This window comes from Salvelinus namaycush, chromosome 7, assembly GCF_016432855.1.
Source record: "Salvelinus namaycush isolate Seneca chromosome 7, SaNama_1.0, whole genome shotgun sequence".
NCBI lineage: Eukaryota > Metazoa > Chordata > Actinopteri > Salmoniformes > Salmonidae > Salvelinus > Salvelinus namaycush.
The window spans coordinates 48661421-48688921 of record NC_052313.1 but is presented as its reverse complement, the minus strand read 5'-3'; the positions used below and the strand labels follow the sequence as shown (position 1 = coordinate 48688921).

Here is a 27501-nt window from a genome sequence, read left to right as displayed (position 1 = left end):
TGATCAAATCTATGCAAAGGAAATGTGTCACGCTGCATGAGGTCACACCAGACTGGTTTCTGATCCCCCAACCCTGCCTTTTTTTTTTAAAGGTATCTGTGACCAACAGATGCCTATCTGTATTCCCAGTCGTGAAATCCATAGATTAGGGCACAATTCATTTATTTCAATTGACTGATTTTCTTATATGAACTGTAACTCAGTAAAATATTTGAAATTGTTGCATGTTGTATTTATATTTTTGTTCAGTATAGTAAACTTGAAGAAAAAAAGGGATGCATGATGTAAAATGCGAACCTGGTATTCCAACTGTTTTTAGGCTACTAAAGCCCAGAATTTACCGCTGCGCAACGGAGTTTTGATAAAACAGTGGAGATCGAAAATGTCAATCTGATAATCACATGCTGCTATTTATCGTTGACCAGCAGATGTCCCTAATGTTCATTGTGAACAGATAATGAAGCTCCGATGAATGAACCGTTTTTAGGCGCCGAAAACTTCAGAAAGCCTTGTCAGAGATATGTTTATTTATTTTCCCTTTTGTAATGTAACTATTTGCACATCGTCACAACACTGTACATAGCCATAATATGACATTTGAAATGTCTATATTCCTTTTAAACTTTTGTGACTAATGTTTTACTGTTAATTTTGTATTGTTTATTTCACTTTTGTTTATCTATTTCACTTGTTTTGGCAATGTAAACACATGTTTCCCATGCCAATAAAGCCATTAGAATTTAATTGAAAATGATATTAGAGAAAGGAAAAGATAGGAATGCCATTGGTCAATGCATGAGGGAACGTGTAACGCCCCACCCAGCAGACTGTTGACCAATCGCGTTCACGTTGTCATGCTACGTCACCCAATGTTGGGTTTCTGAGCTAGCGCCATTCACTCCCATTTCCCCATCTCCTCAAAGGGATCGACTCACTTCAAAGGGCTTTAATGGCATTGGAAACATGTTTACGTTGCCAAAGAAAGTGTAACAGGTTAGGTATATCTGGCCTCGTTTAGGTGTCAATGAAGGAAACCTCTCGGACTGATCTTCTTCGTTGGGGTTTAACGGCGGTTGGCATCCAATATTATATTGCATTACCGCCACCGCGCGGGCTGATCGATGTTGAATCAATTACGTCACACTGCAAACGTGTCGACGTTTCTCTCCGTTTTTCGCTTTACGTGTTCATAGGGTTTCGTCCATTGTGAATGCGGAGACACAAAACACTTCCGATTGCTGTCTCTTTTCTAGGGTTTCCACTATATAGAACAGCCACAAAGTCAAAATTGACCATATCGTAAAAAAAATGTGAAAACAAAAAATATATTTTGGGTTTTAATTTAAGTTTACGCATAAGGTTAACCATACTGCTAAGATGAAAATCATATTTTAAGGAAATTAAATTAATGGGTTGACTTTGTGGCTGTGGTAACTAGTGACGACCCTTTTCTAGTTTCGTTAGCTGTGGAGCAGTGTGAACAAATTCCGAACGAATCCATTTTTGTAGATAGCTGCCCAAAAAGAGACCGAAATCAAGGTAATATGAACATATAGCTCGTTAAATACATCATTGTTTGGTTATATATTCGACCTTGCGAAAATGATTAGTTGTATTTTAATAAACAACAACGTTATTTGACATAGCTAGCTAGTTGGCTAGGTAAGTTAGCATGCTGACAAGCAGAATGAATGGGGCTCAGGACCATTCCGTACTAGCTAGCTAGTTTCTCCACATGTGTTTTAGCCTGTTTGCTAGTTAGCTGGCAGCTAGCTATGCAGTTGGTTAGCTGCTCCAACTGGCACGTCTGTCTTTTCAAATTAGGTTGTCGTTTGTGTCAACTTGAGTAGCTAGCTAGCTAGCTAGGTGTTGAGCCAGCGACATGAAACTGGGAAGCTATCCAAGATAAATGACTATTAGCTAGGTAGTTATGTGACAAGTCATCGCAGGGTATAGATTGCGGTCTGTATTCTTTGCCAGCAGTATTCCAGACGCAACTATACAGGTTGGGGTCTAATTCAGGGCAATGTGTGGCATTGCGAACCCAGCCTTGAATGTTATGCGAACCCAGCCTTGCTAATGTAGTAAGCCATTGTAATAAGTACAAAAACTAGTGACAGGTCGATGTCAGAATAAAAGGGAACAATATGCACACGGTTTCCGAAATTGACCCCTGGGCTGTGAGAGTTAAGCCTGGTAGAATTGTCTGCCATGTAAAAATATGTTATTATTAAGCATGTCCCATAATTTAGTTGTTTGTTTCAAGAGCTGTGAATTGTTTAATTTCTGTTGCTAAATGTTTTGTTGCTGTTGCAGATGCCTCCAAAGAAGGGAGAAGGACCAAAACAACCCCCACTGATTGGACGTTTCGGGACTTCTTTGAAGATTGGGATTGTGGGATTGCCGAATGTTGGGTATGGACATGACTACAATTCAGTAGTTGCCCATAGTTGTAAAGTAGGGTTTGGAGAATCATTAGCATGATTCACACTATAGGGCCAACTAGGGTTGCATATTTTGGGGAATATTCAGAGGAGGAAACTTTATGTGGGAATATATGGGAATTAATGGAAATATATGCAAATGTAATATTAATACCATTTAAATGTAGATGTTTTTTGCATTGGATATATTTACCATATCATATGGAGACAGAAACATAAATATTTTACCTTCTCATAAGTAGACATCGTCACTCAATGCCTAGGTTTACCTCCACTGTACTCACATCCTACCATACCTTTGTCTGTACATTATGCCTTGAATCTATTCTTCCACGCCCAGAAATCTGCTCCTTTTACTCTCTGTTCCGAACGCATTAGACCACCAGTTCTTATAGCCTTTAGCCGTACCCTTATCCTACTCCTTCTCTGTTCCTCTGGTGATGTAGAGGTTAATCCAGGCCCTGCAGCTCCCAGCACCAATCCCATTCCCCAGGCGCTCTCATTTGTTGACTTGTGTAGCCGTAAAAGCCTTGGTTTCATGCATGTTAACATCAGAAGCCTCCTCCCTAAATATGTTTTATTCACTGCTTTAGCACACTCCGCCAACCCTGATGTGCTAGCCGTGTCTGAATCCTGGCTTAGGAAGACTACCAAAAATCCTGAAATTTCCATCCCCGGCTACAACATTTTCCGACAAGATAGAACTGCCAAAAGGGGCAGAGTTGCAATCTACTGCAGAGATAGCCTGCAGAGTTCTGTCATACTATCCAGGTCTGTGCCCAAACAATTCGAGCTTCTACTTTTAAAAATCCACCTTTCCAGAAATAAGTCTCTCACCATTGTCGCTTGTTATAGACCCCCCTCAGCCCCCAGCTGTGCCCTGGACACCAAATGTGAATTGATTGCCCCCCATCTATCTTCAGAGTTCGTACTGTTAGGTGACCTAAACTGGGATATGCTAAACACCCCGGCCATCCTACAATCTAAGTTAGATGCCCTCAATCTCACACAAATTATCAAGGAACCTACCAGGTACGAACCTACCAGGTACAACCCTAAATCCGTAACCATGGGCACCCTAATAGATATCATCCTGACCAACTTGCCCTCTAAATATACCTCTGCTGTCTTCAACCAGGATCTCAGCGATCACTGCCTCATTGCCTGCGTCCGTAATGGGTCCACGGTCAAACGACCACCCCTCATCACTGTCAAACGCTCCCTAAAACACTTCAGCGAGCAGGCCTTTGAAATCGACCTGGCCCGGGTATCCTGGAAGGATATTGACCTCATCCCGTCAGTAGAGGATGCCTGGTTGCTCTTTAAAAGTGCTTTCCTCACCATCTTAAATAAGCATGCCCCATTCAAAAAATGTAAACTAAGAACAGATATAGCCCTTGTTTCACCCCAGACTTGACTGCCCTTGACCACCACAAAAACATCCTGTGGCGTTCTGCATTAGCATCAACTAGCGATATGCAACTTTTCAGGGAAATCAGGAACCAATATACACAGTCAGTTAGGAAAGCTAAGGCTAGCTTTTTCAAAAAGAAATTTGCATCCTGTAGCACTAATTCCAAAAAGTTTTGGGACACTGAAGTCCATGGAGAATAAGAGCCCCTCCTCTCAGCTGCCCACTGCACTGAGGCTAGGAAACACTGTCACCACCGATAAATCTATGATAATCGATCATTTCTGAGTATATTGGTTCCTGACTTCCCTGAAAAGTTGCATATCGCGGGGGCTATTCGATGCTAATTCAGAAAGCCACAGGATGTTTTTGTGCTGGTCTGGGGTGAGACAAGGGCTATGTCTGTTTTTAGTTCAACATTTTTTGAATGGGGCATGCTTATTTAAGATGGAGAAGAAAGCACTTTTGAAGAGCAACCAGGCATCCTCTACTGATGGGATGAGGTCAATATCCTTCCTGGATACTCGGGCCAGGTCGGTTAGAAAGGCCTTCTCGCTGAAGTATTTTAGGGAGTGTTTGACAGTGATGAGGGGTGGTCGTTTGACCGCGGACCCATTACGGACGCAGGCAATGAGGCAGTGATCGCTGAGATCCTGGTTGAAGACTTGAGGGCAAGTTGATCAGGATGATATCTAAGAGGGTGTCCATGGTTACGGATTCAGGTTTGTATCTGGTAGGTTCCTTGATAATTTGTGTGAGATTGAGGGCATCTAGCTTAGATTGTTGGACGGCCGTGGTGTTAAGCATGTCCCAGTTTAGGTCACCTAACTGTATGAACTCTGAAGATAGATGGGGGGCGATCAATTCACATATGGTATCCAGGGCACAGCTGGGGGCTGGAGGGGGTCTACTTGCACATCATCATCTGCACATCTATCACTCCAGTGTTAATGCTAAATTGTAATTATGTCGCCTCTATGGCCTATTTATTGCCCTAATCTTCTACATTTGCACACACTGTACATAGATTTTTCTATTGTGTTATTGACTGTATGTTTGGTTTTTGTCGCACTGCTTTGCTTTATCTTGGCCAAGTCGCAGTTGTAAATGAGAACTTGTTCTCAACTGGCCTACATGGTTAAATAAAGGTAATAAAAAAAATACTTAATTGCAAATGATTAAATCCTTCCAATAGAAATAAAAACAAAAAACAATTTAGTTACGAATTGAACTTTAATTAAATGAGTTGACTCTTCACATGGGGCGATTTCGCTAAACAACAAAAGGAAGGGAATATTGAATGATCCCCAATGGTCCATCGCATCTCCCAAAAACATTTTCAACATACATCTGTAAAATTATAGTCTAGAAACTAAAGCTTTGGTTGTCTTCCTCTCAGGCTTCCATGTCTTCTCCCTGGACCTCCTCAATGTCCACCTCTTGAACATTACTCTGAGGCCTCATCTTCACTGTCACTTTCCAACCTTGTTGAGGATGGCTCGTTGTCAGGCTCAAAAAGCCTCAAATTTGCCTGGATGGCCACCAATTTTTCAACCCTTGTATCGGTCAGCCTGTTGCGTGTTTTAATGTGTGTGTTCCCTAACAAGGACCAGTTGCACTCTGAGGCGGCTGATGTTGGTGGGATTGAGGATGATGATGATGGAGGCAACAGGGGAAAGAGCCTCATATCCACAAAGTCCCTTCCACCAGGTGGCTGATGAGATATGTTGGCACGACTGACATATTGCATCTTCATCCCAAAGCCCTTGCTTGGAAGTGTACTTCACCAGACTGCCAAGAACCTTGCTCTCATCCAGACCAAGGTGGCAAGGCACGGTGGTGATGACACCATTGGCCTTGTTTATCTCTGCACCAGACAGGATGCTCTTGCCAGCATACTTGGCAGAAGTCTTCACACTTTTTGATGTGTTTCAGAACTGCAGTTTCCTCTGCTTGGAGCAACAGTGAAGTGGGCAGGGCAGTACAGATGTTTTCTCTTACATCTGCATGCAGTCTGAACATTAGACAGGATGGCATTGTCTCCCTCAATCTGTGCAATGGCTACTGCTATAGGTTTCAGGCTGCTTACCACTCTCCCAAAATACATCATCCAGGAGGATCCTCTTGATGTGGCTGTCCATATCGGCAGACTGTGATATTGACATTTCTTGGAGAGACTCCTTCCCCTCCAGGAGACTGTCAAACATGATGACGACACTACCTCAACGGGTGTTGCTGGGCAGCTTCAATGTGGTGCTCTTATTCTTCTCACTTTGCTTGGTGAGGTAGATTGCTGCTATAACTTGATGACCCTTCACATACCTAACTATTTCCTTTGCTCTCTTGTAGAGTGTATCCATTGTTTTCAGTGCCATGATGTTCTTGAGGAGTAGATTCAATGTATGAGCAGCACAGCCAAAAGGTGTGATGTGAGGGTAGGACTCCTCCACTTTAGACCAAGCAGCCTTCATGTTCGTAGCAGTGTCTGTCACCAGTGCAAATACCTTCTGTGGTCCAAGGTCGTTGATGACTGACTTCAGCTCATCTGCAATGTAGAGACCGGTGTGTTTGTTGTCCCTTGTGTCTGTGCTCTTGTAGAATACTGGTTGAGGGGTGTAGATGAGGTTTTTAATTATTCCTTGCCCACGAACATTCGACCACCCATCAGAGATGATTGCAATACAGTCTGCTTTCTCTATGATTTGCTTGACCTTCACTTGAACTCTGTTGAAATCTGCACCTAGCATTTGAGTAGAAAAAGCATGTCTGGTTGGAGGGGTGCATGCTGGGTGAAGAACATTCAGAAATCTCTTCAAATACACATGGCATGTGAGCATCAGAGGTGAACCAGTTGCATACACAGCTCGATCAAGACATTCATCAGCATTTCTCTGACTACGTTCCTCCATTGAGTCAAAAACACTTCTGATTCCAGGAGGACCATGAGCTGTTGCTATCAATAAGGTGTCTGATTCATCATTTTCACCTCGAATAGAAGTAGAGGGACTTTTGTCAGAGGTTGCTTGTTGTGAGCGCTGAGGGAACTTTTTGCACTTGGCATCTTTGTTGCATTCTTCACATATGATTTAGCACAGTATTTGCAAATGTACACCGATTTTCCTTATACATTAGCTGCAGTGAAATGTCTCCACACATCAGATTTACCTGTAAAGATTAGGGGAAAAAATGTTTAAAAAACAAATACAGTTCCATGTACAGATAAATAGTTAAGCAGTTAGATTAAGCAACTCCATTGTAAGATAAATGTTTTAAAATTAAACGTGTATGGAAACCGGTGAATTAACACTCCTTAGTTAGCAGGCTCAAGCAAGCTAAAACCCACATGGTAGCAAAAACTAACTAGCAGAAATTGTTAGAAATTATTTAAATACACTTTGCTGTAGGCTACTATTTACTAGTTAACAAAAAATCATGTATGTCATATAAAATATTCTCACCCCATCCAGTATTGTAATCAAAACTTACCAGGAAGCATGTAGTCCTTGGCTCAGACAGTGTAGTAGTATGGGCTCAATAGCATCTCATTAGTGTGCAAGATCTTGACATCAGCTGTACATGTGATGGAAGAATGCACTGTGCATGCAGAGGGTTGAAATTCCATTGAATTGGGGATAGTTTAACCAAAATAAGCCACAAAACCTATAATTGCCTTGTGTATCCCACAAAAAAAGGTTCAATGTTGTAAGCTAACTTTTTTTGATGAATGTAAGCAAAATTCCCCAAATTCTCGGGCTTAACTTCCCATGGAAGATTTCCGTAAATTTACCGGAAAGTTTCTGACCCTTTGCAACCCTAGGGCCAACCCAACCTGTACTGTGCTGGCTGCATGTCAGTACAGTGCGAATAAGACAACGGTATCTGCTTTGGTTGTTCAGAAGACCTTACCATGCAGATGTCTTGGGCTGTAGAATAGTGACAAACTTTGTCTTACCATTTTTGTCTACAGGAAGTCAACATTCTTCAATGTGCTGACCAAGAGCCAGGCCGCAGCAGAGAATTTTCCCTTCTGCACTATCGACCCCAATGAGAGCAGAGTACCCATCCCTGACGAACGCTATGACTACCTCTGCACCTTCCACAAGCCCCTCAGGTAGGGTTGAGTTTGTGAGCAGAGTGCACATTCATGTAGAATGTTACAACTACTTCTGCACCTTCCACAAGCCTTGGAAATGTATGTATGAGTAAACGCTCTGTACATCAAGTTTGTGTGTGTGTGTGTAACTTCTCCATCTCTTTCTCATTGGACAGTAAAGTCCCAGCGTTTCTGAATGTGGTGGACATAGCTGGGTTGGTGAAAGGCGCTCACGCTGGACAAGGACTGGGCAACGCCTTCCTGTCTCACATTAGTGCCTGCGACGGCATCTTCCACATGACACGTGAGTTTAACACACTCGCAGAAACGCACACACATACACTGTAATCCTGGTGTACATTTGTAATGCCAAATCCTCATTAAAACAGCAAGCATGTGGAGCTTCCATTCTCAATGGGGCCCTCACAGCTACTCGATGCTAACACAGTTTAGATGTGCATGAACAATATACTCAATTCCTATTTTAGCAGCTTTGTGACGTCTAGCACCATTACGTAACCTGGACATAATTGTGTGTTTCTGTGTGTGTAGGTGCATTTGAGGATGAGGACATCATCCATGTGGAGGGTAATGTGGACCCAGTGAGGGACATTGAGATAATCCATGAGGAGCTACGGCTGAAGGATGAGGAGTCTCTTGGACCAATCATAGATAAGTTGGAGAAGACCGCTGTCAGAGGAGGAGACAAGAAACTCAAACCTGAATACGTGAGTAGAGTGTGTGTGTGGGGTGGTTGATGAGTGTCCTATTGGGTCTGAGACTGAGGTCCGAAGCTGTGTGTGCGTGCTTGATTTAAGCGCTTGAAACACTTTTCCATGTCCTCTCATAGATTGTTTGAGACCCACAGGTGTGCCTAGGGAGAACGGGCCACGGATAAAATCAGAATTCAGCATTTGTTTACTCATGTTCTCTCCTTTCATTCCCTTCTTCCCTCATCCCTCACTCAGGACATCATGTTGAAGGTAAAGAACTGGATTTCGGAGGAGAAGAAACATGTTCGCTTCTACAATGACTGGAATGAGAAAGAGGTACGACTATGTGTGTGTGCTCACAAAAGAGAGGGAGCAGAGTACCATTAGTTGCAGGGGCCTGTATACCAGCACACACACATAACCCAGTGTGTTGTGTGTGTGTGTATGCAGATCGATGTGCTGAACAAATACCTGTTCCTCACGTCCAAGCCCATGATCTACCTGGTCAACCTCTCAGAGAAGGACTACATCAGGAAAAAGAACAAGTGGTCAGTGGGTTCTTTCATAATTCCTTATTTCCTGTCTTTCTGAATCTTACATTATTTGGGTTGTGATGCCTGGCAACCATTATCTGAGGGGCTGAAATGCTACTTGTTGAGGGTCTGAACTTTGCTTGCAGTAGGGGTTTATTTTGTGATTGTGGCATTTTATGCAAAATAAACACTGACAGTTGTGTATGCGCCAAAAACCCTGTTAATGTTTGGTTTATTAAAGAGCAACTTCAATCAAAAATCAACTTTGTTTTTCTAATATAGAGGATTTTTTCTCTATGTATATACACTGCTCAAAAAAATAAAGGGAACACTTAAACAACACAATGTAACTCCAAGTCAATCACACTTCTGTGAAATCAAACTGTCCACTTAGGAAGCAACACTGATTGACAATAAATTGCACATGCTGTTGTGCAAATGGAATAGACAAAAGGTGGAAATTATAGGCAATTAGCAAGACACCCCCAAAAAAGGAGTGATTCTGCAGGTGGTGATCACAGACCACTTCTCAGTTCCTATGCTTCCTGGCTGATGTTTTGGTCACTTTTGAATGCTGGCGGTGCTTTCACTCTAGTGGTAGCATGAGACGGAGTCTACAACCCACACAAGTGGCTCAGGTAGTGCAGCTCATCCAGGATGGCACATCAATGCGAGCTGTGGCAAAAAGGTTTGCTGTGTCTGTCAGCGTAGTGTCCAGAGCATGGAGGCGCTACCAGGAGACAGGCCAGTACATCAGGAGACGTGGAGGAGGCCGTAGGAGGGCAACAACCCAGCAGCAGGACCGCTTCCTCCGCCTTTGTGCAAGGAGGTGCACTGCCAGCGCCCTGCAAAATGACCTCCAGCAGGCCACAAATGTGCATGTGTCTGCTCAAACGGTCAGAAACAGACTCCATGAGGGTGGTATGAGGGCCCGACGTCCACAGGTGGGGGTTGTGCTTACAGCCCAACACCGTGCAGGACGTTTGGCATTTGCCAGAGAACACCAAGATTGGCAAATTCGCCACTGGCGCCCTGTGCTCTTCACAGATGAAAGCAGGTTCACACTGAGCACATGAGCACATGTGACAGACGTAACAGAGTCTGGAGACGCCGTGGAGAACGTTCTGCTGCCTGCAACATCCTCCAGCATGACCGGTTTGGCGATGGGTCAGTCATGGTGTGGGGTGGCATTTCTTTGTGGGGCCGCACAGCCCTCCATGTGCTCGCCAGAGGTAGCCTGACTGCCAATAGGTACCGAGATGAGATCCTCAGACCCCTTGTGAGACCATATGCTGACACATGCACATTTGTGGCCTGCTGGAGGTCATTTTGCAGGGCTCTGGCAGTGCACCTCCTTGCACAAAGGCGGAGGTAGCGGTCCTGCTGCTGGGTTGTTGCCCTCCTACGGCCTCCTCCACGTCTCCTGATGTACTGGCCTATCTCCTGGTAGCGCCTCCATGCTCTGGACACTATGCTGACAGACACAGCAAACCTTTTTGCCACAGCTCGCATTGATGTGCCATCCTGGATGAACTGCACTACCTGAGCCACTTGTGTGGGTTGTAGACTCCGTCTCATGCTACCACTAGAGTGAGAGCACCGCCAGCATTCAAAAGTGACCAAAACATCAGCCAGGAAGCATAGGAACTGAGAATTGGTCTGTGGTCACCACCTGCAGAATCACTCCTTTTTTGGGGGTGTCTTGCTAATTGCCTATAATTTCCACCTTTTGTCTATTCCATTTGCACAACAGCATGTGCAATTTATTGTCAATCAGTGTTGCTTCCTAAGTGGACAGTTTGATTTCACAGAAGTGTGATTGACTTGGAGTTACATTGTGTTGTTTAAGTGTTCCCTTTATTTTTTTGAGCAGTGTACATAGGATTGTTTTCTCTTAAATATACATTCTCTCCCAGGCTGATTAAGATAAAGGAGTGGGTCGATGCCCATGACCCAGGAGCTATGGTCATACCAGTGAGTGGAGGTCTTGAGGCCAAACTACAGGACATGACCGACGAGGAGAAGGACAAATACTGTGAGGAGGCGAAGACTCAGAGGTACACACAGGGACAGATCAAACACAATGAACACATTTATGATATTGCAAACAGTTACCTTAATAACTGTGCGTGTGTGTATTGCAGTGTACTAACTAAGATCATTAAGACGGGCTATGCAGCTCTGCAGTTGGAATATTTCTTCACAGCGGGACCAGACGAGGTTAGAGCGTGGACTGTCAGGGTAAGAGACACACAGTTTGCTTATCTCTCCCACAATGAGGTGTGGGTGTGACTATCAAAGCGTTATGTATTACTCCTCTCTGTACTACAGAAAGGCAGCAAGGCGCCCCAGGCGGCAGGGAAGATCCACACTGACTTTGAGAAAGGTTTCATCATGGCAGAGGTCATGAAGTTCCAGGACTTCAAAGAAGAGGGCACTGAGAATGCGGTCAAGGTGTGTGTGTGTACTTGTGTGAGGCTGAGAGAAAGATTTACTGTGTCATGGGTGTAGATGGCATGCCATAAGTACTTGTCAAAAGTATTTTGTCTGCTCTTATCCGTATAAGACCATCTGATAAAGATGGCGCTGTATTGGATGACATCTGTTTTTCGAGCTCTTTGCTACTCCCAACTTTGTTACTTTGTGACTATTGGTGTTTATTTTTCCTTTATTTTCACATAGTGTATCCATTATCGTTTCTTATAAACAACAATAACCTCATATCAGCTGTTACTTATCCCAATTCCGGCTTCAACTTTGACTCATCTGCCGTGGGCTCTTTCTGTAATTCCACCCCAATTTTCCGGGTAACCAAGGGGAACATTGGCTTTACAGAGGGGGAATCCTGGTGAGATTAAGGCGAAGGGGAAACGGCCACCATTTCCCTCCATTCTGTTGGCCAATGTACAGTCACTTGATAATAAAATGAATGACATTTTGATTGCGGATTTGCTACAAACGAGTCTCTTGTAACTGCAATATTCTCTACTTTTCTGAAACATTGCTTTTGGACAAGATACCCCCCCCCATGGCTATTCAACTCAATGAATTCTCCATTCACTGAGTAGATAGGACAGTAGATTCATGGAAATTGTGAGGGTGGGAGGGGTGTGCCTCTATCAACAACAAATGGTATTCTGACTCGAGCGCAAGCACGCCCCCATCCACATCGACAGGGCTGCAGTGTAGCGGGTCGAGAGCTTCATGTTCTGGTCCACACACACGCGCAGTCATGAAGAAGCCCCCCCCCCAGGAGGTTGGAAAAGTTTGGCATGGGCCCTCAAATCCTCAAAGTTCTACAGCTGCACCATTGAGAGCATCTTAACTGGCTGCATCACTGCTAGGTATGGCAACAACACCACCCTTGATCCTATGGCTCTACAAAGGGGGGTGCGGACAGCCCAGTACATCACTGGGGCCGAGCTTCCTGCCATCCAGGACCTCTATATGAGATGGTGTGAAAGGAAGGCCCGGTAAATCGTTAGACTCCAACCACCCAAGCCATAGACTGTTCTCTCTGCTTCCGCATGGCAAGTGGTACCGGTGCATCAAGTCTGACACCTACAGGCTCCTGAACAGCTTCTATCCCCAAGCCATAAGACTGCTAAATAGCTAACAAAATGGCTACACAGACTCTGAGTTGACCCTTGTATTTTTTCCTATACACACTCACGCACACTGACTCTCCAACACACACACAACATTTATACTGACTCTATACACACACAGACACACACAATCTTAATTTATGCTGCTGCTACTCTATCATACATCCTGATGCCTAGTCACCTTACCCATATACATATCTACTTCTGTCGCTCCAGTATCCCTGCACATTGTAAATATGGTATTGGAACTGACCCTGTATATAGCTTCTTACTTTCTTGTGTTCTTATTTTTATTTGTGTGTGTTTGTTCTACCTTGTTATTCTTTAGTACTACATTGCTATTGATCACTGCATTGTTGGGTTTAGAGTTGGCAAGAAAGGCATTTCACTGTACTTTTGCACGTGACATTAACTTGAAACTTGCTAAATTACTTTGTATAATGTCAATAAAGTTTTTCTGGTTTGATTTGTCCCGTAGGCTGCTGGGAAGTACAGGCAGCTGGGCAGGAACTACATCGTGGAGGATGGAGACATTATATTTTTCAAATTCAACACACCCAATGCACCCAAGGCAGCGAAGAAGTGATGGGACCAACGCGACCAGTACAATAACACAGGGTTCTTGTGTCCCGTAATTTTGTCCTCGAGGGCCGCAGTGTCTGCTGATTTTCTCCCCTCTCCCTGGTATTATGAATGTGAGGATAGAATTAGAATGATTGATAAATTCGATGTATGGTAGGATGAAAATCGAGTGCACACTGCAACCATTGAGGTCAGTACCAGGTCCTGAAGTGTTTCCTGGTCAGTTTATTTGGTCAGGAAAAACTTCTGGCCCTAGTCAGGACTGATTGGAACAAGGAGGGACCATTTATTATTATTTTAAGTAAAGTAGGCATCTCTGACCGTGCCTGACCAGAAACCACCGACGTGACTTCCGTATTTGCCACACCATACAAAATCTGCCCTGGTGCCAGAGAGAAGGCTTTAGACCCTGATTATCGCACCTACATATATATTTCAAATAATACACCATTATATGAAATATATATCTTTGCCCACCTCACACAAGACATTGCTGCAACATTGTGAATAAGAGGAAGATATAAATCAGTCTTCTGACACCCCATGCCACATTCATATTTGTGGAGGTGAATATTGCTTTCATTTGTTCTGGCCCCCGAAAGGGAAACATCAACTAGCTAGCTAGCTACTTAGCTAAACAATGGAAGGTGCACAATCCATGGCTACAAAGCTAGATGGCTAACCAGCTACCTACTCTGTAAGTTAGCTTGACGTGCTAGAAATTAATAGAAACAAGTTACTAAAATAAATGTTTAATCTTCTGAATCAATGTGTTGTTCTAGTTTGCATTTTTGGGAGGGAGATCACAATCTCTGAGACTGTCAGTGAATCAGGTTGTCTCCATGGTAACCAGACACTCTTTCTGCCATACAGTACATGCCTTCAAACTACCATAAAACCCCTTTAAGTATGCCCTTACCTAAGGAAAACGTTTGAGGGACTCTATGCAACACTCCAATTCCCTTAGGTAAGGGGAAATTATAAGATGTTTTGTGCAACTGGGCTCGGGCCTGACACAAGCATTTTCATGGAAACGCATGTACTGCAACCACAATATGGGTCAACAATACACTCAATAAAACAAGATAACAGATTCAGTTTGTGTTCAAATGTGTTTTAATTGATGGGTGTTCAGGTGCATGTGCTGGCGGGGTGTGTGTTGTATTTTGAAGTGGATGGGGATGCTTGTAACAGGCTGGGGGAACAGGTTGATACTGCAAAATAGATTACATGCACAGTGACAGGTTCTGTGCATACGAGTCTGCGTCTTGGTTCATGCCAAAAATATTCCTTGTTGCAATGACTATTTCCCAGCACATACTCTTGAACATTTTCAGCATAACTGAAGCAGTTCCTTACAAAAAGCAGAGGCAATGAGCAACATCTGGCTGGCAGCCTCACAGAACAATCTAGCCAAGATGTTCACGATCACTGCACTTAAAGATAACGGAGCTTAGTTGCAATGTTAGCCAGCTAACCTAACAAGGTGAATATGCGGATACATTAATACGAAAAATATTGTAACTTAAACGGTGTTGCAATTACATTTTGGCCATTTTCCCAACACTTCCGGCTCTTTAATTTCAACCATAGATTCCCAGATATGAGGTTCTTTAAAAACAAACAGGAAACCGATAACCCATAAAATTCACGGACATATCGCTTGGCCATAGAAGTCTCACAAAACCCCAGAGCTAACCAATCAATTTTGAGAAGAACGGCGGGACTTCCTGTTACGTTCTTGTTAGCGCCCCCCCCTTTTTGTGTTTCCCTCACTGTCAATCAAAATAGAAAAAAATCGACCCGAATTCGCCGATCAACACAAGCCCGCCTTTGATAAAAGATAATCATGTTCGGAGTTTAGTTGATCAGATAATCTTTCGATTATTACCATTCACGATATGACTGGTACATAACATTTAACCCATCGAAGCATACAACCAACCGGTGAGTTTGTACGTTACAACCGATAGCAAGGCAGGCTAGCTACGGCTTTTAATATTTTGCAGGAGACCTATGCTAGGTAGTTAGCTAGTTAACAAAAGTAAACATTCAATCTGTGTCGAAATCCGCCTTGAAACATTGTCGCAAAGTTAGGGTTTGCCGTTTATTCTTCATCGACTGAAGTTTGTTGTCTCTTTGCAGCATTTTAGGAGCGGCAAGCTGTGAGAAATGTAGTGTTTTGCTCAATTTTCCTATCTCTCCATGCTAGCGCCAGAGCAACGTTTGAAACAAGAGGAAATGGCTACCGCGGACGTGGAAGGCAGTCAAAGCGAATTCCTACAACACGGCGGAGCCTCGGAAAACCAGGTACCCCAACATTTTCTATCTCGTATTTCGACTCCTCCGAGCTACTACTGTGTGGTGTTTTTAGCTAGCTAGAAGTTCACACGTTTTAAATGTTGCAGGGGTGTAAAGCTAGTATACTTCCGCCGCTGTGTTCCCCGCTATAACGGCCACCCACTTTACCCCTCTAGAACCCGCCCATAGTGGGTAGGACACAGCCCGTCACTTGGTCAGGTCGCCGATATTTAGCTCGTCTACCTGGGGCTAAAGGGGTACAGTGGGGAAAGGAGGGGTGAGTGGGGAAACCGAACAGAGAACGTGGGAATCTGTGCACCGACTACAAAATATCTCCCCACGCTCATGTTGTAGCGATTACGTATTTTGTCTAGCCACTCTAGCTCTATTCGTTGGATGATAGAAGGCTCTTAGATGTTTTTTGTCTAGTTGTGGTGACTAGCTCTCGAGAACCCTTCTCCCTATGTAGACCGTTTGGCTCCATGTGAATTACAATTCCGTTGCTGTGTTTTAACATTTAGAAACGCCAATAATTGCTTTCAAATTGTTTTTCAAAACATATGCTAATATCCGCCTTATCTTTCATATCAGCGGGAAATTGTCTTTCAAATAAAAAATATACTAACTAGCAGTTTTGCACAGCTCAACAAGCTGTGTGTCTCCAGTTGATGAACTACACTTCATCTCCAGTCTTGCATACACACGTGTTCGTGGCCGCCTATGTCTCTTCTGTCTTTGTAAACAAGCGATGTAACATGGAGATAAGGCCGTGTGGGAACACAAATCCTATACCTGGTGTGTAGTAATTTAACCATTTGTTAAAAAAAAAAAAATACAAAAGTATTCCTGATATGAAAAAACATACCGCAAGCGATGCGTGTTAATGTTTAGACTATCGTCGGGGCTCTTAACAAAACTCTACTCGTCAATAGGCGCTGAATTGGGTAGGTGCGTTACATGCTTGAGGACGTTTGGATCCTTTCTTATCAAACCACTTAGCTAAACCATAGACTGTATAGCGGATTCAGAAATATTTAGGTTCATGGTTGATTTCTAATTTTTCCCTTATTAAGTGAAATGTCTTGATACTACTGTATTATTACTAGTCCAATGTTGCAGATACCTATAATATTGGATATCTATTTTAACAAGATCCACAATAATTGTCTTGTCTGCTGACACTATATTGTGATATCAAATCATACTGCATGTAATTTTGCCCTATTCACAGCGTGGAGCCTGCACCCTGGTATCTGTCTCTACATCTAGCTCTCGTCTCAGATAGTACAGAATTGTCATTTCCAAATCAATATTTTTGCTTCATATTCTTTGTGAACTACAATGTAACAGCGTAAGACTTATGACCAATGCCGTCTGTAACTAGATCAACTTTTTGCATTCCGCAACAGTGAATCGGAGTAATAATTTATGAATGTGTGTCTTCTCTCTGTCAGACCACAGACATGACCGCCATCCAACTAACAGGTTCAGACCGTTGGGAGTTGTTAACCCCGGTCTCTACCGGGAAGGATGCGCAGCAGGGAGTCGTCCACATTCCTAACTCTGGCATGATGACCTCTAACGGCCAGTATGTTCTCCCGATCGGGAACATGGACAGTCAGCCCATCTACGTCACAGCTTCTGGCAATGACGGCTCAGCCAACGGAGTGTCCAGCATACAATACCAGGTAGTGTACTGTACACACACATGCATATACACACAAAAGTATGTGGACATCCCTTCAAATTAGTGAATTCGGCTATTTCAGCCACACCTGTTGTTAAAATCGAGCACACCGCCATACAATCTCCATAGACAAACATTGTCAGTAGAATGACCCGTACTGAAGAGCTCAGTGACTTTCAACGTGGCACCGTCATGGGATGTCATCTTTCCAACAAGTCAGTTTGTCAAATTTCTGCCCTACTAGAGTTGCCCCAGTCAACTGTAAAAATGGTCTGTCCTCGGTTGCAACACTCACTACCGAGTTCCAAACTACCTTTGGAAGCAACGTCGGCACACGATCTGTTCGTCGGGAGCTTCATGAAATGGGTTTCCATGTCCGAGCAGCCGCACGCACACATGTCTAAGATCACCATGCGCAGTGCCAAGCGTCTGCTGGAGTGGTGTAAAGCTCGCTGCTATTGGACCTTGGAGCAATGGAAACTGGTTCTCTGGAGTGATGAATCACGCTTCACCATCTGGCAGTCCGACGGACAAATCAGGGTTTGACTGATGCCAGGAGAGCGCTACCTGCCCGAATACATAGTGCCAACTGTAAAGTTTGGAGGAGGAGGAATAATGGTCTGGGGATGTTTTTCATGGTTCAGACTAGGCCCCTTAGTTCCAGTGAAGGGAAATCAACGCTGCAGCATATGATGACATTCTAGACGATTCTGTGCTTCCAGCTTTGTGGTAAGTTTGGGGAAGGCCCTTTCCTGTTTCAGCATGACAAAGCCCCCGTGCACAAAGCGAGGTCCATACAGAGATTGGTGTCGAAGAACTTGACTGGCCTGCACAGAGCCCTGACCTCAACTCCCCACGAACACCTTTGGGATGAATTGGAACGCCGACTGCGAGCCAGGGCTAATCGCCTAACATCAGTGCCGAACTCACTAATGCTCTTATGGCTGAAACTGCAGCAAAGTTACAACATCTGGTAGAAAGCCTTTCCAGAAGAGTGGAGGCTGTTGTAGCAGCAAGGGGGGAACCCACTCCATATGAATGCCCATGATTTTAGAATGAGATGTTTGATGAGCAGGTGGACACATACCTTTGGCCATGTAGTGTGTGTGTACACACGCATATCTGCAGGTACACTCACACACATGCACTTGCACACACGCACCTCTGTTAGCGGAATGTCCAGTACCAGGTCGATTATCATGTTAGCCTTTACACACAATATTCTCTACACACAAATGCTGAACTATCTCTTCCATGTCATCCCTTAGATCCACAACTCAGATGGAACTCTGGCAGGCTTCTCTGCGCAAGGATTGGACGATGGCTCGGGCCAAATCCAGCTCATCCAGGACGGTAGCCACGGCAATATCGGAATCAGCATCGCCACGACGACAACCTCTGACCTCCTAACGCAGGCTGGGCATATGCAGCAGATTCAGGGCGTGTCATTGGCTGGGGGCACGACCTATAGCGGCGCGGTTCCCATGGGGCTGTCGGGGGGTAACATAACTTTCCTCCCTATCAACAGCATAGACCTCGAATCACTAGGGCTTGCCGGCGCTCAGACGGTTCCCATAGCAACAACAACCGACGGTCAGCTGATCATGGGCTCCCAAGCGCTGGAGGGGCAGGAAGGTGCAGCCAAACAGCTAGCGACCCTAGTTAGTGAAGCTAACGGTAACCCAGACCTCTATGTGCCAACAACCTCATCATCCCAGCTGCCCGAGACCATCGACGGGACGGGGGTTCTGACCCAAGCTACTGCTGTGTCTGCCGGGGTTTCAGACCCATCCTCAGAGAACTACAACTCCCACAACCACCTGCAGCAAATACAGGTCAGTCATATGACATAGAATTCCCTAGGCTTTATTCCCAGCGCCCTACACCACATAAGTCATATTACAGTGAGCCATGATACAGGAAAAAAGTTACTAGTCTTGTTTAACTTGTCTTCAGCAGGTCATATCATATTACTATGTACGTTGCTGTAGATCCTCCTCGGGACACTGTTCTAAGAGCATGGCTGAGAAAAATACCATGACTGAATTAAGTCTGTTTCATCCAGGTGTCCATCTCTAATGCCTCGTCCCTCTCCCAGCCCATCCTACAGCTGTCAGGGGACAACCAGGGGGCCCAGGGACAGGATCTATCCCAGTCTGGGCAGACGCTCCAGAGTGTCCAACTAGTCAACCCTGGAACGTTCCTCATCCAGGCCCAGACAGTCACTGCTTCAGGACAGATACAGTGGCAGACCTTCCAGGTAGGTTATGTGGGTGTGTGTTTATCTGTTTCACTACCGTATGTAGGTGTGTGGGATCATGCATGTGTGTAACTCTTTCTACCGCGCTCTCTCTCTCAGGTCCAAGGGGTCCAGTCTCTGCAGGGCCTCCAGCTCCCTCAGGCCCAGGGGGGCCAGCAGCTGACTCTAGCCCCAGTCCAGGGCCTCTCTATGGGTCAGGGAGGATCCATCACCCTGCCTAACCTCCAGACTGTTACAGTCAACTCTATAGGACAGCCAGGGATTCAATACACACAGGGAGAGGAGGCCGGTAGTCCTGCAGGTAGGAACATGCATATGTATACACACACACACACACACACACACAAACTCTCCATCTTTCTATTTCTTTCTTACTTTGTCTCTCACACACACACAACTATCTCTCCCCACAGACATCCAGATAAAGGAGGAGCCAGACTCTGAAGAGTGGCAGCTGAGTGGCGACTCCACCCTTAACCCCAGTGACCTCAACAACCTGCGTGTCCAGATGGATGAGGAAGACATGGACATGTCCACCGGGGAGGGCAAGAGGTTGAGGAGAGTCGCCTGCACCTGTCCCAACTGTAAAGAGGCTGGAGGGAGGTGGGTTGGAAAGACACACACACACACACACAATATATTAACACAAATATATTTAAAAAGGGTGGATCCTAGCTTTTAGCTCAGTGGGTTAATGTGGTCGAACCGCATTCTATACTCTGTGGGGTCAGTTTCTACCACGACAATTGAAATTCAAATGACTGCAAGAAGTTGACTTTGTGTGACCCCAACCCTCTCTCTTGTCACCCCTTCCTCCCAGAGGGTCGAGTCTAGGTAAGAAGAAGCAGCATATCTGTCACATCGTGGGCTGTGGGAAGGTGTACGGTAAGACTTCTCACCTCAGGGCTCACCTCAGATGGCACAGCGGAGAACGGCCCTTCGTCTGCAACTGGATGTTCTGTGGCAAGCGGTTTACCAGGAGTGATGAGCTACAGAGACACAGACGGACACACACGGGTAGGAATACACACTAACACCATCTTCACTACATAACACAAGCTTAACCCTCACACACTTATTATTTCATCACTCTCTACCTCTTTTTCTCCCTTTCATTTCTCTGTCCAGGAGAGAAGAAGTTTGTGTGCGCACAGTGTTCAAAGAGGTTCATGCGTAGCGACCATCTGGCCAAACATATAAAGACTCACCAGAACAAAAAAGGTCTGGCTTCCTCCTCATTGTCTCCGCCCCCCAGCGACACCATCATCACAGCAGATGGAACCACCCTCATCCTTCAATCAGCTGCTGGTGCCCACGACCTCCTAGGCAATCAGGAGATCCCACTGCAGCTGGTCACCGTAGCGCCCGGTGAGGTCATGGAATGAGGGCGTGGCTTATAGACTGGCCAATAAACATGGACCGTGTGGGCTTCCCCCCCCCCCCCCCCTTTTTTTAATATATGAATATATATACGTAAATATATATGACAAATATATATATATATTTTAAGTAAGAGTTATCATGACTTTGTTTTTTATTTGCAGTCTTTTTATAGGCAGGCAAATAAATGAAATTCAATGTTGTCTCTATGTGCACACAAACAAAGATGCACACACACTCTCGCAAACATGAATACTCACTACGAAATGCCTTATTTTGTATCATACTGTTGTATAAAATGCTGGAGATGCATGTGTTTTTTAAGCTTTTGCAGATCATGTAATTGTGTTAGGATGCAGGGAATAGGAAAAGTGTAGTAGCCCTCTCTCTAGAGCGATTGATTGATTGACTATATTGAATCATCAATCGCTTTCTCTAGAGAGTGTGGGTGTCTGTGTATTGAGAGACTACATGTGGGTTCATTAATTCTTCACCTGAAACGACAAGCATAACACCCTGTGAATGCTGTCATAGCCATGATATAACACTTTTTTTTTTTAATTATAAAACACAAATGACGGAGTTTAACAACCAATATCTGCATAATGTCAGGCCTTTGTAATGTAGTGGTAGAGTTGGGCTTGCACATTGATTCTCCAACACATACCTTTTATTTGTTAACAATGTTCTGATCAATTAATGTTTGGATTGATTGAAACTTTGCTAACCAATAAAGTTATGTCTGTGTGGACACTTTATTTAAAAAATAATTCTCTGTGTAGATTTTTTCCCCCCCAGCCCTGTACCCCATGAAAGTGATGTGACCTCATGCTATTAAAGCTTGTGACATGCCCTGTAGTTTCAGGTGAAGCGTTATTAGTGGGTGGATTGATTTGGTGATAAGTTGGCCTTACATGCTGATCTAGGGTCAGTTTAGCTTTTACCCCCTTAATGTTTGAGGTTAGGATTTGGAGAGGGTAAGCTGATCCTAGATCTGTGCCTGAAGGAAACTTTGACCCACAGCAGAATGTTTGAGTCATCAGTCTAGCCAACACAAGCACACTTGCAGTGCTTGCTCAAGTCAAATGTGTCTTCAGTTAACTTGTTTTTTAAATTTTTTCCCCCCCACTTTTGTGTTGTATAGTCACATTTTATATTCTGTTTCTATGACTAGCTTAGTCTGGGACTTGTCAGAAGGAAGCATCTCATATTGGTTTTTAACCATGGAATTAAAATGAGTTAAAGGACACAGGTCTGAAAATCAACTTGATTTCTCAATTGCCCACCCAAAATGGTGGCAACATTTTGAACTTGCCATTTTTGCATTTCTGGAACAGTTGAGGTTCACTGACCAGTACATTGAACATTTCAAATGGTACATTAAATATGGCCGCCGGAGCACACACTCACTGCAAGACATTTAGTGGAATCCAATTTTCTACCCTTCTCCCGAAGTGTGTACTCGTTCACTCATCCTCATGGATTTAAATGGAATTTATTGGGAGTGGATTATGGTGGAAACTTCCTCCAGACATTTTTATACCAATCCAATGCACACATCTGGGTGAAGGGTAGAATCTGAATCGCAATATTCAGTTCTACTCATTCTAATTCTATAATGTTCCCACTCTCTTGCTAGTTGCTACTCATTGTAAAGGAAACAATCATGCCATTATTATTTCTAAATGTTATTGTAATCTTTCCTGTCAGTATGTGCATGTCTTAGCGTCCACTTACATGTATATTATCTTCTATTCACATTGTTTATAGAAGCCATTTTCTTTAGATAAATAATTTTGTTGTATCAAAAGCTTATTTTTATTTTATTTTGTTTTTAAAGAAAGTGTACAATTTGAATGTTACTTTTTGTAAAACCCTTTTTCAAATGGATCATAATTAAAGTCTGAATCCTTCCAATGACAGACTGTGTGCGTGCGTGCCTGTTTGTGTCATACTAGTTATTGTATGATAACAGCAAAGATTATACCTCTCTGGTTACAGCAATCTTTGGTTGCAGTACTTCTGAAAACAATAGGTGGCAGCAAAGCCATATGTGTGGCAGGATTACGTCAATTGACATCCACGAAGAAGAACGGTTTGTTTTCAACAATGGTTTTTACGAAGAAGAAACTGCAGGTTTGTTGTAATAATTATGTTCTGGTGTCTTTAGCTGTTGGTTGCATTATGTTCTTGATAGGAAATTTAAATAAGAGGCAAAGGCAGTAAATTTAGAAAACTGAAACATCTGACTGTCACTTCTTTGCAATAGTAAGAGCTAGTAAGTATCCTAGCCATGTATACGACTAAACCACATATTTTTATAACTAACCCAAGATAGACCAGAGCCTGTCGTTTCCAATGGTAGCAAATTAATCATAGTGGACAGAACAAGCAAGAAGGGGGGCAGAGCCAAGCACGAGCTAGTGTGCTAAATGCATATATTTGCATATTTCCGTTAGAGAACGCCTACTCTGAAGTGCGCAATAACTCAATTTGCCTTTGTTTTAAACAACGCCATTTTTTAAAAATTAGGCAAAGGGCAAAGTCTACAAAAACTCCACTCTGTTAGAGATTATAGTTTTGGAAACAGGAAACTGTATGGAGATCAATTACATAATTATCAGAATGTCGGTCAAAATCCGTCTTGCGCCATCTTCTCCCACTGCTGGCATTTGGGCTTCACATTTATACATCAGGTGAAATATCTGTCTCATTGTTCTGTCTGTGACTCAACAGATGGAAGGGGTTTAGTTATCATAATCTTTGACTAAAGTTTTTTTTAAAGTTGCTAGTAGTAGTGTAGTCTATGTTTTACCCGTGTTGGTGAAAATCGAATAATTGATTTCAAGACTGGTCTGAAAATCGCTCAGTTCGCATTTCGATAGCCTAGGTAGACGATAGTGCAGATCTAACACCCATGCACTATCGGACTCTCGACTCCGACTCTTGCTGTACTCTAAACACTGAAACAGATTGTATTTATTTTCTTTAACCTTTATTTAACTAGACAAGTCAGTTAAGAACAAATTCTTATTTACAATGACAGCCTAGCGTCAGATACGTTCATACCGCTTCATTATTACAGAGTCCTACTAGGAAGACTACATTTGCGTTCTGGAGGACTGACATGAATGAGTATGATGCTGCCCACTATAAAATGCTTATTTTATTTGAAAATAGGTGATGTGTGCTGTGTTCAGACTTGACGGATCCCATGGGATGATGCGGCGCACTCTACAGATGTTAACATGTTTTAACTAGGCAAGTTAGTTAAGAACAAATTATTATTTACAATGACGGCCAAACCCGGACGACGCTGGGCCAATTGTGCGCAGCTCTATGGGACTGCCAATCACGGCCGGTTGTGATACATCCTGGATCCGAACCAGGGTGTCTGTAGCACTGAGATGCAGTGCCTCACGCCTATTATTTGCCATGCTATAGCCCTATTCGGACGGGTATTACTAGAACCGTTGGTTTAGTCATTATCCAAACATGTGCTTTGTTCCAGTGGTCGATTCACACATGATTAGTTTCTCAACTGCTCCCTGTAATTCTACTTTATTTCTATATTTTTAGTTGAATTGATTTATGATGGAAGCCTGGATGTTTTTATTGTGGTCGTGGATATATTTCAACGCCATGTCTAGACGATAATAGGCTACACTGATAACTCGTGCTCGGTTGCCAGATGTAGGCCTATAGGTGTCTCCATAGTGTGTTATGTAGCACTATACGGGATTGCTCCAATAATGGTATCTTTCCACGCGACAGGATACATTCCGTAGCTGCCGCCGCACCACTTCCACCTCTTCCTTTTTTCGGCTCATTCCAGAGCCGATTCGCTTTGTAAAACCTGAGTGTATACCCCCAGTTTTTCAATAGTTTGAAGCAGCTAACTAGCCTCTCCATCAGGGTGCTCTGCTGTCACCCCGTTTGGTTTGTGCCATCTCGTTTGGGGTTCTTCCTTGTTTTTATTACTTGTGACAGTGTACTAACCTGGGCGATACTCTGGTCTACCAGCATTGCGGCGTTGAGGGTTTGTCTTACTTGTCTGTCCACCGAAACCCTCACGGTTTTAGCCTTCGGGTTCGGGGACCGCGTCTACCACGCCAGATCGGGAGACGGTATGTTTCACTACCGTGGGCTTGCAGTTCTCCCGGAGAGTGAGCTAGGTGTTGCGAGGCGCGCCACCTTTTGTCAAAGATTTTTTATAACTAAACCAAGATGGACCACAGCCTCTCGTTTCAAATGGCAACAAATGAGCCAAGGGGGGCATATCCAAGCACGAGCTAGCGAGATCCTATTGGCGCGGTCTACCCTAATCTGCATATATCCGTTAGGGAACGACTACTCTGAAGTGCGCGTGTGTAATAACTAATTTCGCCTTTGCACTCCTAAACAACGCGATTTTTTAGAAACTTTTGCAAAGGGTAAAGTGTACAAATCTTAGTCCACTCTGTTCATAACATATTGTAATGACCTGACTAGATCATAAAAGAACGACTGTCCAGACAGAGGATTGAGTTTACGAATGGACGGTTTATTAAACCAACTTTACACAGGCTACTGTTTGGCCGTAGCCCACGCCAAATAAATGAAAGATAACCCACAAGCCAATCGTGACCTTCTCTTGTGAAGCCCAGACGTAAGAGAGAGAACAAAGGCAAAACCTGGTCTTAACTTCCAATGCTCCATCCCCCTGCCCAACCCCCCTCCCCGCCAACCGCCAGGATGCCCGGCATCAGAACATTCCAGGCATTCCCATGATTGGCAGATAGCAGGTTGACTGACATGTCGGACCCCGCGAACACAACCACCTACTAGCCTAACACATAACACACAGCTGTCTGTGCGGGTCGCTACACAGCCCCCCCACCACAAAGTCCCTCGTCCCCGAGGGAACAAACAAAGTCTCTGAAGCGACCCGGAGGTCTCCTTTGCCTGCGTGGCCGTGATGGTCGCAGAGTGCCCCTCTGGGAACCAGGGGATGAAGGCAGGGATATGGGGGACAAGGAAGCGGGAACGGGTAATACAGTCCGTGGCTCTGGGGAACCACGCGGTGACACAGGGGGGGAGACAGGGGGAGTGGGCTGTCTGGAGCCTTGTCTGCGGCACCTGGGGGTGGGTGCCTGGAGAATGGCATTGCCAGAGAGGGGAATTGTGGGGGTTCCTGGGGTTTGGGGAGAAGAGGCCCCTCTGTATGGGGCTAACCTGTCCCGGTGCAGTGCCACCTTTCTCCCCCTGGGAGGAAGCTGCACCCGGTAAACAACCTCCCCTACCCTCTCCAGGACACTGCAGGGTCCCACCCAGTGACTGTCCAACTTGGGGCATCTGCCTTTTTTCCTTAGCGGGCTGTAGACCCAGACCAGCTCCCCAGCCACAAAGTGCCTTCCCCGGGTGTGCACGTCATAGTTCCTCTTCTGCCTCAAACCTGCATTCACCAGCTGCTCTCTGGCGAAGGTGTGGGCTGTCTCCAGGCGGTCCTGGAGTCTCCGGGCATACTCCGGCCCCGGGGGAACATGAGGGCTATCCAGGGGCCGACCAAACGCCATCTCCGCAGGGGTGCGGATCTCTCTCCCCAGCATGAGGAGGGCAGGCGTGCAGGAGGTGGAGTCTTGGACAGCGGAGCGGCATGCCATGAGGACCATAGGCAGGTGCTTGTCCCAGTCACGCTGGTGTTTGGAAGAGACGATGGCCAGCTGCTGTCCAAGCGTTTTATTGAAGCGCTCTACAAGGCCATCACTTTGAGGATGGAGAGGAGTAGTGCGGGTCTTGTGCATACCCAGCCTCTCACACATGGTGGCGAACACACGGGACTCAAAGTTTCTGCCCTGGTCGCTGTGGATGGACTCTGCAGCTCCAAACCTGCTGAACATCCCCGCTGTCAGGGCGTCGACGATGGTCTCTGCCTCCTGGTCAGGCAGAGCATAGGCCTGGGGCCATTTTGTGAAATAGTCCATGGCCGTGAGCACCCAGCGGTTTCCACTGTCTGTGGTGGGGAACGGCCCAACTACATCCACTCCCACCCTCTCCATGGGAGCCCCCACTGGGAACTGTTGGAGCTGAGCATGAGAGCGGCCTGGGGGGCCCTTTCTCGCTGTGCAGTTGTCACAGCGGCGACAAAAGTCCTCCACATCCCTCTTGTGCTGCCCCCAGTAGAAGCCCTGACGGAGACGGCGCAGTGTTTTTGTGACCCCAAAGTGTCCAGTCCCCACCCCGCCATGAGTACTCTGGAGCACAGCCTCCCGCAATGCTTTTGGGACCACCACCTGCCACCTCTCCTCTCCCGTAGCTGACTCCTTCCATGCCCGCTGTAGCACGCCATCAGCCAGCCGCAGTCTCTCAAACTTTGACCACAACCCTTTGGTCGCGAGTGAGAGCGCTGTCACCTCTTCCCATGGTGGCCTCACCTGCGCCTCTACCCACTGTAGCACTGGCTGTAGGTCTGTGTCCCGTCCCTGCTGCTGCCGCCATTCAGCCACGTCG

General features: G+C 45.0%; 2 protein-coding genes across 4 annotated transcripts; both read left to right on the top strand.

Annotated features, from left to right (window-relative positions):
• Positions 1-1338: 1338 nt before the first annotated feature.
• On the top strand, positions 1339-14153 carry LOC120051342 (obg-like ATPase 1). Its single transcript, XM_038998166.1, has 11 exons — positions 1339-1539; positions 2317-2414; positions 7823-7966; positions 8125-8252; positions 8501-8676; positions 8917-8997; positions 9112-9209; positions 11111-11251; positions 11339-11435; positions 11526-11648; positions 13281-14153. Exons 2-11 carry the CDS (start codon positions 2317-2319, stop codon positions 13386-13388), a joined length of 1194 nt encoding a protein of 397 aa, XP_038854094.1. The 5' UTR covers positions 1339-1539; the 3' UTR covers positions 13389-14153.
• Positions 14154-15153: 1000 nt separating this feature from the next.
• On the top strand, positions 15154-22934 carry LOC120051340 (transcription factor Sp3-like). 3 transcript variants are annotated; one of them, XM_038998164.1, is made up of 9 exons: positions 15154-15331; positions 15530-15694; positions 17140-17373; positions 18641-19207; positions 19471-19632; positions 19732-19933; positions 20046-20235; positions 20453-20649; positions 20761-22934. In XM_038998164.1, the coding sequence occupies exons 2-9, from the start codon at positions 15590-15592 to the stop codon at positions 21015-21017; spliced, it is 1914 nt and encodes a 637-aa protein (XP_038854092.1). In that variant the 5' UTR covers positions 15154-15331; positions 15530-15589; the 3' UTR covers positions 21018-22934. The 3 variants fall into 3 exon arrangements, with proteins under 3 accessions (XP_038854092.1, XP_038854093.1, XP_038854091.1); XM_038998165.1 differs by having other exon boundaries at positions 15155-15331; positions 15597-15694; positions 19438-19632; XM_038998163.1 differs by having other exon boundaries at positions 15155-15331; positions 19438-19632.
• Positions 22935-27501: the final 4567 nt, after the last annotated feature.